General features: G+C 41.3%; 1 protein-coding gene and 1 long non-coding RNA gene across 3 annotated transcripts in view; one reads left to right on the top strand and one right to left on the bottom strand.

The window, feature by feature from the left end:
* LOC144584643 (uncharacterized) overlaps positions 1-13,801 on the bottom strand; it is a 243,774-nt gene that overhangs the window by 12,794 nt on the left and 217,179 nt on the right. Inside the window, exon 3 of the long non-coding RNA XR_013539026.1 lies at positions 36-310. This is a non-coding gene — a long non-coding RNA (uncharacterized LOC144584643). The remainder of the gene's footprint in view (positions 1-35; positions 311-13,801) is intronic.
* Positions 1-13,801, top strand: part of NTRK3 (neurotrophic receptor tyrosine kinase 3) — a 320,443-nt gene that overhangs the window by 286,564 nt on the left and 20,078 nt on the right. For both annotated transcript variants that reach the window (XM_072981881.2, XM_072981880.2), the window contains one exon: positions 12,888-13,046. In XM_072981881.2, the coding sequence (XP_072837982.2) occupies positions 12,888-13,046 (159 nt within the window). The remainder of the gene's footprint in view (positions 1-12,887; positions 13,047-13,801) is intronic.

Below are 13,801 nucleotides of genomic sequence, written 5' to 3'. Positions count from 1 at the left end.
TCGGATAAGACTAAACAACTAAACAACAACATTACCTTCCTTTTAAAGAAGCAGGCATCCAGGAAATTTAATGAAATCATAATCATCAGAGGTTCTCTCTTGGTAGCTTCTCATCAGATGCCATGTAATGGAGCACCCAAAGTCATCAGAGTCCTCCTTCTCTTTCTCCTTATATCTTATATCTTGCCTCTTTTTCTAAGACCACAGGGTTCATGTAGGTCCATCTGGGAGAAGGTGGCTGCTCACAAATTATGTCATTGAACGACTGAATAAGTATCAGCTGAGTGAAGCCTTCAGGGGACTCATCATCCTCTGACGAGAGAGAAAGAGGGAGTGTTGATCAACCGCAGGGTGTAATGCTTGTCTTGTGTTACTTTGCTTTTCTTTCCAGCTGCCAAACCTATGTTTCAGAGGCAGATTTCATATTAATAGAAAACAGATCTCAAAACAATGAAGTCTAATGAATTTTGAATATTTGAGTTGTGAATATCATTATGATTAATGCCAATGCAGCGGAACTGATTATGTGGTGCATGGGGGGAGGGGGTAGAGAATAAGTCCTTGTTTAATTCATGTGATTTCTTTTCTTTTTCTTTTTTTTTAAGAAAAAAAGTCTGTTGGGTGATGATAATGATATTGGCAAGGGCCAAACTAGGAGGAGGGAGAGAAGAGTTGAGAAGTTTCAGCTTGTGATTAATGAGCAAAGCACCTTGAATAAAGATGTCACTATTTGCATTTGGTGAATTTGAGAAGATATCACATTTCACGGAGACAAAAGACAAGCAATTTAGTCCCAGTTAAAATCAACTGGACTTGCCTTCGTAGTGAGGTGTAAGTCCCTGTATACTTCAGTTAGTCTGTTCTGGTTAGAAATAAATTGGATTTTGCCAAAACATCCATCAAACGGTGGAAAGCATTAAGGAGTAGTAGCTGCTCCGGTTGTTCATCTTCTATATACCATTGCTTAACTTATTGACCCGTCACTTGTTAAGTCTTTGAAGAAAGAACATGATCCTCAGCTCCCCACCAAAGCAGGGGGGAAAACCACGTCACCTTCTGCAAGAAGACAGGTTTTTTAAAAACCCTGCTTCATGTAATTTGCTCTAAATATACATAATGTCTTCTTTCCCTTTGTGAAGCTCAGCAAACAGACCCATCAAGCACAACAGGCCAGGACGATGGCTCAACCCACTCAAGCTTTTCTTGCAACAAAGCCATTGCTATTTTAAATTCTGAGTACTGAGTTCTCTCTAAGACCAACCTGGCCCCCAAAATTCACCATCCCATACCAAGCAGAGAGAGAAAATGTGTATTTCTTTGTGTTTAGTACATGACGGCAAACTATCATCATTTATGCGCCTGAAGTTAAAAAACAATTAATGTCTCCTGTCTCAAGTCCGACCTGTACAGGTTGCTAAGCATGCATAAGGGTGGGGACTGGCACAATGTTTGTTCCTGCCACACTGGCCTATGCTGGTACTTCGTTGCAGACCCATGACTCAGAGATGGGAGCTAGACTTGTAAATTAAGCTCATGTTTACCATTCAGTGCTGAATCACAAAGGGAAGCACGCTAAATGTAGGATCCTTAGGTAAGGATTATCATATATGTTGATCACTCTTCCAAAAACTCGCTAAATGTATTGCCTACATCAGCATGGTCAATATGCAGGTTATAGCCCCTCATTTTGAAGAAGCTGTTCTTTATTCCTATATATTCGGCTCCTGGAGATTTCCAAGATGGTTGGGTTTCACATCAGGGGCCGTGGCATGTGTCTCCCCCAAGCCCCAAAATGAAAAACAAAACAAAAATGGGGAACATCCCTCCATTCTTTGTTTTGTTTTCTTTAGTGGGAATGCCATTTCCAGTTCCGGTGTAGCATCCCACGAAAAATTTGGGCGATATGTTTGCTGAAGTTTCAACCTGAGTAGGAGAAAATAGTCAACTGTTCACTTAAGGATACATTATAGGGTTTCAGGCGCTGAAAGCGCACAAGGAGCCAGGCAGATGTAACCCAAAGTCTATCGCAATGATTTTCCTGCCTCCTTTATTTCCAGTCGGCATCAGCGTTTCTAAACAGTGCGTGTGAGAGAGGGCCCTTGGGTGTAGGCGTCTTGCTGAGCCAAAGTGATTCATCTCAAGCTCTTTGAGGTAACAGACTTTCACTTCGAGCAACAACCCCTGCTAGTTTGCACCTCTTCATTTGCATAGGTAATTGGCAGCTTCTTAATGGCTCATTAGGATGGCTCCAAAGCACGGGATAAAAACAAACCGAACTAGGCAGAGCAGAGATGAGGAGAAGGCGGGGAAGGGAAAGGAGGGTCCCTTCCTGGAAGTCGGCACTGCTAAATCCAAGTTGATTTCAGAACTGCAGGTCATACACCAAGCATGTTGTTAAAAGGACAGCTGTAAATGAAAAATAATAAATAATAATTTCCAGAATACATTTGTGGCTTTAAAAAAACACAACATTCCCAACATTAGATGCTAAACATTGTGCCAGAGGAGAGAAGGTATCTAAGTGAAGCATGAGAATTCTTTTAAAAAATGTATCAGTGCTTGTGGGGTGAAAAGCAAGGAGTGAGGAGAAATATGATTTAATACTCCTCTCAGAAGATTTAGCAAAGATTATATCTTTAGCATAACAAGTATGGATACCTTCCTCAGTATGTCTTTTATGGTGTGTAAGTTTTGACAAAGGCAATAATGTGCATATGTAAGATGACTAATATGCAATTAACTTGTATGAAATAACGTCAAGTTGTTATAGATTTTAAAAAGAACAAAGGGGATATATAAGCTATTTCTCACATTCTTGCAATGTGTCTTTGAACAGGAGACTCTCTTCCGGTGATTGGCAAGTGTAATTCCTTCAGGTGCCTTTCTGGAATTTTTTGGGGGGGAAGAAAACAACTCTTTCTGTTGTGCAACAGTGCCACCACTATGGGTGGCCAGAAGATAGTAGTGCGCTTACCAACTCAATAGGAACAGAATATGTTGTTCAATGTGTTGAGCAAGGACTCTCCGTAGTGGTTGACTTATCTCATCTCTGCATGGTTATCAATCCAGAGCAGTAGATTTGAGAACCCTCCTAAGTTGCTGCCTATCCTACTCTGAGGAGGCATGGATGTCGAAAACAGCAATGAAGAAACATCCCTATCATTAAGTAGGGTGAGGCAACTTCCTCAGAAAACAGACCAGTGGAAACCAACCTGGTCTTTTCCCTGTCTTAGAGGGTGTTTGACATAAGCTGTCCTGCAACCCCCCTAAACAGAGTAGTTTCTCAAAGATGGAGTGGAGAAGACTCTATCCATTGGCAATGTATAAGAAAGGTTCAGTTCCTGGTGCTGTTGGCTTCCATGCAAGGGGAGGCTATTAGCTGGTCCTTTGACTCAAGCTGGCTCAGAGTGAGCTGTAGAGAAGGTAGCTGAGTTTACTTGTGCAGCATCTTCATGCCCAGAGTTCTGTTGCCGGGAGGTGGGGGGAGTGGATATACTTTTCCTATCACTATCTCTCCCTTCTTCTCAATGAACCAAAACCAGGACATATAGATCAAGGGGTAGTTGAGTTATGAGGTCCATCGTTTCTCATTCTTCCATATGCCCTTATAAGGTTGGTGTGACTCATGTGCAGATACACCAAAGTGACGAGTCACAACAGCAATTGAAGAGGCGGTGGTGAAGAAGGGCTAAGCATTAAAACCATCTCACACAATAAAATCAAGCTTCTTCCTGTGCCAGTACAGCTCGCCCTGAGATTTGTCTGCCCAGCTGGAGAGCCGGGGAAGCACAGAAGAGCTGGCAGCTCTGATATGTGTCAACTGCAAAGACAAGGCCCAGAGGCTCGAGAGAGAAAGAAAAGAAGGATGGAAGCTCAGATCTGGCAGACCTTGCTTTTGCCTGATCATGCCAGGTGTTGTTGACGTCCAGCCTGGCTATTCATGATCAGTGAAAGGCACCAAATGTAACGTAGGTGATTAAAACCAGAGATTACTTCCAAATCATTTCGCATCCCAACCCCTGAACCTTGTTGGCTTCCATCCTGGTTCCTGCAAAGTCCTGCAGCTCCTCGCTTCTTCTTGTTCCCTCTCTTTGCAAACTCCAGCTTGATTGATTGACTACTGCAAGCCCTCAGCTTCCACAGACAGAAATACATAATGATTCTCTCCAGAGCCGAGGACTTGAAATGTAAATTGGCTCTACTAAAAAGATGAAAACAAAAGCTGTCTTTCATATTAATCCTTGCTGAACTCCATATTTTTTTTCTCAAGTGTCTTTGGCAACACATGGTTCTCTGTGTAAAGTGAGTTGCCGTGTGCGCATGTGGGCATGAACATTCGTGCTCCTCAAATGATAACATTTTTGAAACAATTCCACAATGCTTCAAACATACGTATTGCAGGTGGGATAAGATAATGTATCCATTTTTTTCAAAGTTATGCCACATGAGTGCAGGGCACATCACAATGGGCTCAAATTACAGGAAGCCAGATTTAGGCTGAATTTCAGGGGGAAAAACTTCTTAACTGTTAGAGCAGTACAACAATGCAACTCATGACCTCAGGAGGTGGTGAGCACTCCAACACTAGAGGCACTGGACAACTGTCAGATCTGCTTTCATCTGGATACCTGCCTTGAGCAGGGGGTTGGACTTGATGTCCTCAGAGGCCCCCTTTCAACTCAATTATATCTATCATTCTATGAACATCCAGCTCATACTGATGGCCAGCAATTCACCTGCTTTGGGCAAACACTTCGAAGGGAAGCCTCTGCATCCATTTTGTGTGTCATATTCTGTCATCATTTCCCGAGTTGGTGTAGAATGACAAATACAATGTTGAGCATAAGATGCCCCTAGAATGAATCATACCCTTGCTATGGTTTTCAGATGGTTTTTCTTTCTCAGCTCCATAGATAGGCCATGTTTTAAGCCAAGATGGTGGACAGGGGTTGCCTGAACTTGAAGCATAAGAGGCGGGTGGCTTCCGTGTCATGGAAGCAATGAGTGCACTCTGACTTGTGATTTGAACTTTTTTGGAGCTACCCAAGTTGCTGAACCTATTTTATTAGAGCTAGAGGCACTGCAACCTGGAACAGTTTCAATATCTCAGTAAAAGCACCAGCTTCTAATAGTTTAAATTCTTGTGTATTATTCCATCATCTCCCCCCTCACCACTACCCTTCTCAAACAATATTTCTTCTGCTTCAATAATTATTATTCAAACACACGTAGCTGTTATGAACAGTAATAGTTAATCCTTCCCCTTTAGTTAAGCTTACAGTGGATATCATACAATTAATTCTTGTAAGCTTATATAATGCTTTTCCATAGCTCATTATGTCTGACAGATACAGAACAAGGTAACAGCATAGGTATACAAGGTGACTTTATAATGAGAGCCTCTGTATTGCTTTAGGTTATGCACATATAGCGTTAGAGTAGTTTCAGATGGCATCTCCCCCAAATGATTTTTTTCCACATAGATCAGTGGTTCCCAATCTTGGGTCCCCAAAACTTTCTTGGACTATAATTTCCCAAAATCCTGGCCAGTATATCTAGTAGTGAAGGCTTCTGGGAGTTTTAGTCCAAGAACATCTTGGGATCCAAGTTTGAGAACCATTGACATCAAACCAAAATATGTTCTTTCTACTGTGTCAAATGCTTTTTTAAAATGTATCAAGTAGTATTTTCACATCATAGGGAGATATATATATGCCCTTATCTAATTCAACAGATATTGCTGGCAATTAAGAAATACTAAATTGCTTCTCGTCAGTACAAAATGTATGATGTGAAAATACTACTTACTTACTTATATATATGACAGCAATCCACTAGTCAAGTCCACATCAATGGGGGAGGGAGACCCTAAGTTGTGTTTAATCACAGGTGCGACTTACATTTGAATTGAAAGTCCCACAATTTGAGTTCTCATCCTTGGTTTTTAGGGACCCCTTATACAACTCAGCTCAGAGCTTCCAGTGGCATCCTGCAAACCTCTGTTTTCAGGAGCCATAGAGGATGTTATAGGGACTAGATGCTTAAAACTGACTCTTATTGAAATAGGCATATACACTTCTGTTGGATTTGTCAGCTACAAACAAACAAAAAAAATCTGCTTTGGATTCTTTGCCAGGCTTAAGTTTTATTCCTTGTATCTGTTCTTTAAGTGTAGCAATAACACCCATTAAGTTCTGCCTTTTGCAGCTGATTTATGGATGTGTGATTACTTTGGTTCTGCAAAATGGTTTTTATATGCGTTGAGTTCTATTTTAATGCATTGTTGTTGCTGCTGCTCTTATTTTTAATTAGAAAGTTTTATTATGATAATATACTCATGATTCTTCCCCTTTAAACACTAGTTTATCCCCCCACCTTGGATGGACTTGCGCTCAAAAGACAGCTGATAAATATTTAAACCCATAAAATAAAATCAATAACTTTTTTTAGTACTTAACCACTGAATACTTAGTTCCCTGAAAAAAGAATTAATGTGGCACTTCTCTGCTTCCAGTGAATAATATTGTCCAGATGCAAAGATAACATCAGTGCAGCTATTTCACTCACCTCTGGGATGTGCTTTTGGAAGTCCCACCACGTCGTATGCCATCAACCTCCCCCTGAATAAGAGGCCAATGTTTGCGTTATGTGCCGCCAAGTCACCTCCAACCTACTGTGATCTTCACAATGTCCTCAACAGCCCTGCTCAGCTTTTGTAATTGCAAGGTCTGAAAGCCAATTCATCTCATAGTTGGACTTCCTCTTTTCCTGATGCCTGCAACTTTTCTGAGCATTATTGTCTTTTCCAGTGACTCTTAACTTCTCGTGGTGTCCCCAAAGAATGACAGGCGCAATCTCGTCATTTCTGCTTCCAGAGATAGTTTAGGCTTGGTTTGCTCTTGGACCCACGTGTACTTCTTTCTGCCGGCCCAAGTTATCTTCAAAGCTCTCCTCCAGCACCGTGTTTCAAATGAATCATTTTTTCATTCCATACACATCCTTACACTTGATGGTCTTTCTAGTTCCTTCATTGCTGCCCTTCGAAGCCTCAGTCTTCTATTTTCTTGACTGTAGTCTCCATTACGATTGACGATTGAAACAAGGTATATAAAATCTTGAACAATTTCCTTGTCTCCATTGTCAATATTCAATGCTTAAAACATTCATTTGTGTTTCCCTGATTATTAGCAATTAGAATGCTTTTCTCATTGGAGGAATTAAATCTTTTCTATGCATTTTTGCCATTTTACAAGGTATCATTTTAAAGAAGGCAGTGGGCTAAGAAATAAGAGTCTTTGCTTCTAGAATATCATGTTCCTATAAGAAACTATGTGTTATCCAATTTATTTATTTATTTTTACTCAATTTAGTATTTGTAAGATTCTTTGAGATTGACTTGCTTTGTGTTGTTTTTCAAATGTATTTTCCATCTTCACGTTTCTTTCCAGGTATGGTGCTGAATAACTGAATAATCTGTAGAGTAAACCTTACCTGCTTTCCATTTTGTTAATATTCTTACTTCCAGCATTATCTATTAATATCTTACTTCTGGTAGTGTATATTAATGTTATCAGAGAAGGACTGAATTTCAGTGTTTTTTTTTTTCCTGACAGATTTGTTAATTTTTTTCTCACCCCTTCCCTATGACTTTATTTAATTTAAATATTCTCAGCATGGATGTTTTTTTCCACTGGACGGATGCAAATCAGTGCAAATTGGATTGCGACCCAAACAGTGTATTGCGTTCTGTGTGAATTTGCAAGCAATGCCTGAGAGTGGAGCCTGGAAACTGACTTTAAAAGTGAAGAGCATAGTACCATCCTAAAAGCATCTGTAATGGAATTTTGGTAGATAAACCTCTGACTCCCACAATATTATCTTTCCCTTGTAACTACACTGGTTCCTACACCAGAGGAAGGCAATTTGATACCACTTGAAACTGGACATTTATTTCCCAAAAGTTGTCACCCTCTCGTCCAATAGATAAAATTATCCAGTTTGGCCTCTAATTGCTTTCTGTGTGTAATCCAACAGCTAAATTAATATCCAGCACTGTCAATATAAAGATTGCATTCTAAATCTCTGAGGTCCACCTCCAGGAAGCCCAGTGAACTTCACACAGCAAAGAGACAGTTTTAAGTTCACAAAGGCGGTCGCTCATATTTTCAAAATAGACTATATTTATCATCTGCTATTAGTTTTCTGATCCTTAATAAGTCCAGGAGCCATTCAGGGTGACATCTAATGCCAAATTAACCCTATTCAGGAGATGGAAAACTGTTCCTCAACACTGCATCTTAAGCCAACATGTAGTCTACATGAATCAAAGATCAAGACACCCTCACCTCTACCCTGCCTGTTTTTTATAACAATTTACCCAACAAAGTGATCTGCAGATCTCGAAAGCTTGCTCATATTTTTGTGCCTTTTGATTGACTGACAAAACTATTAATACAACATGATTGATTACAATTTACTGCCAGCAAGGGTATCACAGCTTTCTGTCAGTCTCGTTGAGTACAGGATTTCAGCGTACCCTAACGAAAACATTCTTGCTTCTATGATAGCATATTTTATGCACATGTACATCTATGTATTAGCCAACCACCTTTTTCTTTTATACTAATCTACACGGAAATCCTAAACATACAGTCATGGAATACTTGAGTTGGAAGGCCCTTAAAATGTCATTAAGTCCAATCCTTTGCTCAGTGCAGGAATCCAAATCAAAGTAGACAGATGGGTGTCCAGTTTTGTCTTAAATGTCTCCAGCGCTCGAGCCTCCACCTCATGAGGTAACTGGTTCCATTGTTGTACAGCTCTAACAGTTAAGAAGTTCTTTTCCTAATATTCAGCCTAAATCTGGTTTCCTGTATCTTGAGCCCATTATTATGTGTCCTTCACTCTGAGACGATCAAGAACAGATCCTGCCCCTCCTCTGTAGGTCCACCTTTCAAGTATTCAAAAAGTGTTACCCTATCTCCCTTTGGTCATCTTTTCTCAAGACTAAGCATGCCCAATTCTTTCAGTCTTTCTTCACAGGGCTTGGTTTCCAGTCCTCTGACGATCCTTGTCACCCTCCTCAGCATTTGTTCCAGTTTATTGACATTCTTCTTTAGTGTCCAGTAACCTGAATACAAACTTGACTGGAGTCATTGGAACTTATTTCTGAGTAGACATCAACAGGGCTGCGCTGTCAGTTGGTGTCGCTTCTGAACCAGAATGGCATGCTTTATGGTCTTTTCCCCAAATACACTTATCTTTGGAATAAGTGTTTCTTGCATTGAAAGAAAAGGTATAGTCATCTTTCCCCCCTCTCCCGTCTTCCAGACATGATCATCTCCATATGCATTCAAGCTGAGAACTTCTTATTCCTTTTTTAAAATAACATAGTGACATAGTTCTGTGCTTTCCTTTTTTCTCCCAGCTCAGCCTTACAAATTATCTACGGCCACAGTCATATCACCTCCTAAAATAATTTCCTCGGCTGCAATGTATGAATGTTTCCAAGGCTCCAACAGAAATCATAATCTTTTTTTCTTGCTACTGAGCATACACACAGCCCAACCTCCATTTCTTTTTCAATGCCTTGCATAACAATATTTCCATCTGCTTGATTCAAAAACATCTATCATTAACCTCTAAACTAAGTTTCTCTACAAAAAAAGCGGAGAGCCGTTCCTTTTTCCTTCCTCTGCTTTATCAGATGCCACGTATAATTGCTCCTGTTTGCTATTTCCCAATATTTGTGAGATGGCTTTCCTGCATATGTTATTATTCACTTTTCTTTCATACAATTTCATATGCACTGCGTTCTGCTTATAAATATTATTTAATTCACTTGCATTGATTGGAGGAGTGCCACAACTTATGTGCCTCGCTGCTTGCTGGCACGATCACGTAACACTGAAATAAAATTAGGGATAAATAGGGAATGGTCAAAACAAGGAAATATTGTAGAATCATAGAATAATTGAGTTGGAAGGGACCTGTAAGGTCATTGAGTCCAACCTCTTGCTCAATGCATGTATTCAAGTTAAAGTATATGGGACAGATGGTTGTCTAACTTTCTCTTGAGTGCCTCCAGCTTTGGACCGCTCACCGCCTTGTGAGGTCATTGGTTCCACTGTCATACTGCTCAAACGGTTAATAATTTTTTTCCTGGTATTCTGCCTAAATCTGTCTTCTTGTACCTTGAGTCCTTTATTATGTATCACGCACTCTGGTGTGATCAAGAACAGATCCTGCCCTTCCTTTGTAAGATTGCATTTCAGGTATTTGAAAAGTGTTAGCCTATTTCCCCCTCTTTTTTTTTTCCAAGCCCAAGCATGCCCAGTTCTTCTGTATTATCTGTTTTGAAACTCAGGACCACAGGATGGAGAGGGTTGGGATGGGGTGAGAAGCCCATTGACCAGCAGAGAGGACTTTGCCTGGGAGGGGATATTCACCTCAGTAGCTTTAGTTGCTTCTGTGAACAACTTCACAGACATGGATCGACCACTGTTGTGTCTGCCTTCAGTGGTGACCCTTGAAACAAGGCTGAATTGGGAGAGTCTTGAAACACAGGTAAAACTTCTATTCGATTTCCTTGAGTTGGAGTGAGCAATGACTGAAGATCTGGGATCTGTTGTTGCCCCCTCTTCAGCCTCAAAACATACTAACTCTGACTCCCCAAAACCCCTTCCAGGTTTTGCTCCCTAATTTTAAATCACTGTCCCCCAAAAGCCTTTAAAAAAAGGAACAGGAAGTCAACAGATGATCATTTTTGATTGACATTTTAAGGCCCCAAACGCCCCAGGGGCAAAATATCATTTCTTTGGTTTAAGGACTCACCCCCTAGGTCTCTGGGGCACTATTTACATTTGGAGTATGTGTGCAAGTTGGGAGATATGGAGGGCCACACACCATGCCTTGAAGGGCCCAAGTACCCCACAGACTACACTTTTCCCGTCACTTATCTTTTTTCATCCTGGATTTTGACGTATTTCCCTTGAAGGGAGAGTAAGATGTGCACCATTGCCTAATTTGGCTGGTTTGAGTCCGTTGGGTTTGGGAAGCTGTAGAAGATCTGTATTAACAATAAAATCTCTATTTTATGTATCCCATCGCACTGGATTCCCAACCCACATGGGGTATATCAGCTTGTCATCTGTCACCTGTTTTGATGTGAACTTCCTTTGGTTGGCCTGTGTGTTCTTAGATACTTATTTGCTTTTGATCCTGCAACAATCAGCCATATGCCTTTGTAGACCTTTCTCATTCTGCAGATATGGGTTTAAACTGTTTTCTGCTCCTTTTTATGCATCCACCTGGTACATGGAAACAACCTAAAGATGGAACTGATTCTCCCTCCCCCCAAAATGTTCTCTCCTTTCTTTAATCCCCTGGAGTTATGGAGCCATGATGCAGATGTTTGAAGAGCTATGCAAATATCAGTGCTTCAGAAGTGCAAAAAAGGGGGGGAAAGGCATCTTTAGTCTTGCTCATTAAAAACCCATTACCATGCGGCGCATAAGGACCAACTCATTTTCCAAAGAAGGCAGCTGGAGGTTGCTTCTGAGCATGCACTCAGAGAGGATGGGTGCCATATTATAGAGTGTAGCAAAAGATCAAGCGAACCCACCCCCCGAAAACACAGAACAAAATCATTTGCACGGAAACAGCCATGATAGCGAAAGGTGATGCATGCTCAAAAGTATGTCTTTTAAGACAGAAAATCCAAGTGTGTCAGATGTCTTTGTTTCTTTTTCAGGTTGTATAGATTCCAAGTTTTCAAGCAGACACACAGTTCCTCCCACCCTCCACCCCCAACTCCGTCCACCTTTCTCCCTCTCTCTCTCTCTCTTTATCTCACGTAGAAATAGAATGCCATGTGCTGTTTCCTGGAAAGCTGGATTCATATATTAACAGTTCCAGAAATTATTTTGTGTATGGTGTGAAGCACAGGTGATATCTAGGATAATTATTCCAAATTTGACAGAATCTCAAGAAAAGAGGATCTACCTCTGATCTGCTTGAATCTTTTCCTTTGTGATGCAATGGTGTACTCTGCTACATCAATATATGACACAATAGCTCCGTGATTTAGGTCTCTGGCTGCAGAATCAAAAGTTCTTGGTGCCTCCTTGATGGGCTGGACTTGATGATTCAGAGGGTCTCTTCCAGCTGTGCAGTTCTCAGGTTATTAAGTAAGGGGAAAGCTGAAATGCTGTCAAGGGAGAACCTGAAGTGGGCTATCCATCCACCTCTTCCCAGTCCAACACCTCCTCTCTTTGGCCCTTCAGTTTCAATGTTCTAATCATTAAACTAAAATCTCATTTGTTTTCTATGCAAAACACAAGAGCCAGTATCCTATCTTATTTCAGTATTCCACGAAGCATGTAAAGATGTATGATCTCTACATGACACTGCTAAGAAATCCAGCAGAGAGAATACCACGAGGTGTTCACTTTCCAGGGGTGGAGTCAGGGAGGAACCTTGTGACTAAGAGAACCTCCATGAGAACATGTCCCAGCCTTTGAAAAAACTAGCACATCAGGAAGAAGTGGTCCTCACCGACCAGATAGGTGGGGTATAAATTAAATAAATAAATAAATAAAGAAGAGTCATGTCATGTAAGGTTGCATTCCAGGTGCCGGTATGTGTATGTATAAGTCAAAGAGAGACTCAACCATACAACACCATCCTGGTCCAATGTATAGCTAGAGGTAGGACAATTGTAACCTATGACCTGATGTTTGTGCAGGCAGAGCAACCACCTTATCTGACCACCATCCAGGAGCTAAGGTGGAACCTGGACACTGTTCTCCTGTTTCATTCAACCATGGCAGATGCTTGTGCAGTTCTGCTAACCTCAACTTTGCTGGGTCTTGTTCTCTGTTATGCAGGTTGGAGGACACACCATGCTCCCCATCCGTTGGATGCCGCCTGAGAGCATCATGTACCGGAAATTCACAACAGAGAGTGATGTCTGGAGTTTTGGGGTTATCCTCTGGGAGATCTTCACTTACGGGAAGCAACCCTGGTTCCAGCTGTCAAACACAGAGGTATCAGACATACCAAGGCTCAGCAGAAATAATATCTGGACATGGCAAAGGAAGGTGTCATCGACACATTAGTTGCTTGGGTTCATGGCTGGGGAAACACTTCTAGAAATCTTAGAAAGCCTCCAAGAAGGGCCGTCGTAGGTCGTAAGAGTCTTGACAGCTTGCAATTATCACTTTAAATGAGAAAAGGAAGTAGGAGTACCATTTTTAACCAGGAAAATATACAAAAGGTAGAAACCAAAACCCAATGTTTCTCCTAGAAACCTTGGGGTCCTTTAAGGGATGGATGGGCAACTTCTAAGAGGTTGACCTTTGACATTTGTTTCTCCCTCTCCAGGTATGGGGGAATCCTCCTTTTTTTTTTTAAGGCTGCCTATTTCTGGAATGGGGGAATGACTTTAAATGACAATGGATACCTTCCAAGGCTTTAGGGGTGCAATCTGCCATTTTGTTACCAAGTTGGGGTGTGTGTCAGGGGTTGAGGTTCCTCCAGTAGGCATGGAGGGAGCCCACTCAGCTTTAAGCTGCAGCTTGCCCAACCTTTGCTATGAGAAGTGAACAGCTTGTACCCATCACCCAATAACAGGGCGGGAAGACCATTGTATAAGCTGCAGCTTCCCTGGTTCCATCACTGTCAGCTTTGCGGTGAAATAGTATGGCTGGCCTGCCAGGTTTTTAATCACACACCCTTCTTGTGCATTGAGAACCAAGGAAATTCTACACAGGAAGCCTCTCCAATTCCTCAAATATCCCTC

This window comes from Pogona vitticeps, chromosome 12 (genome assembly GCF_051106095.1).
Source record: "Pogona vitticeps strain Pit_001003342236 chromosome 12, PviZW2.1, whole genome shotgun sequence".
Taxonomy (NCBI): domain Eukaryota; kingdom Metazoa; phylum Chordata; class Lepidosauria; order Squamata; family Agamidae; genus Pogona; species Pogona vitticeps.
The sequence above is the reverse complement of the archived record's forward strand: the minus strand, read 5'-3'. Positions and strand labels throughout refer to the sequence as shown.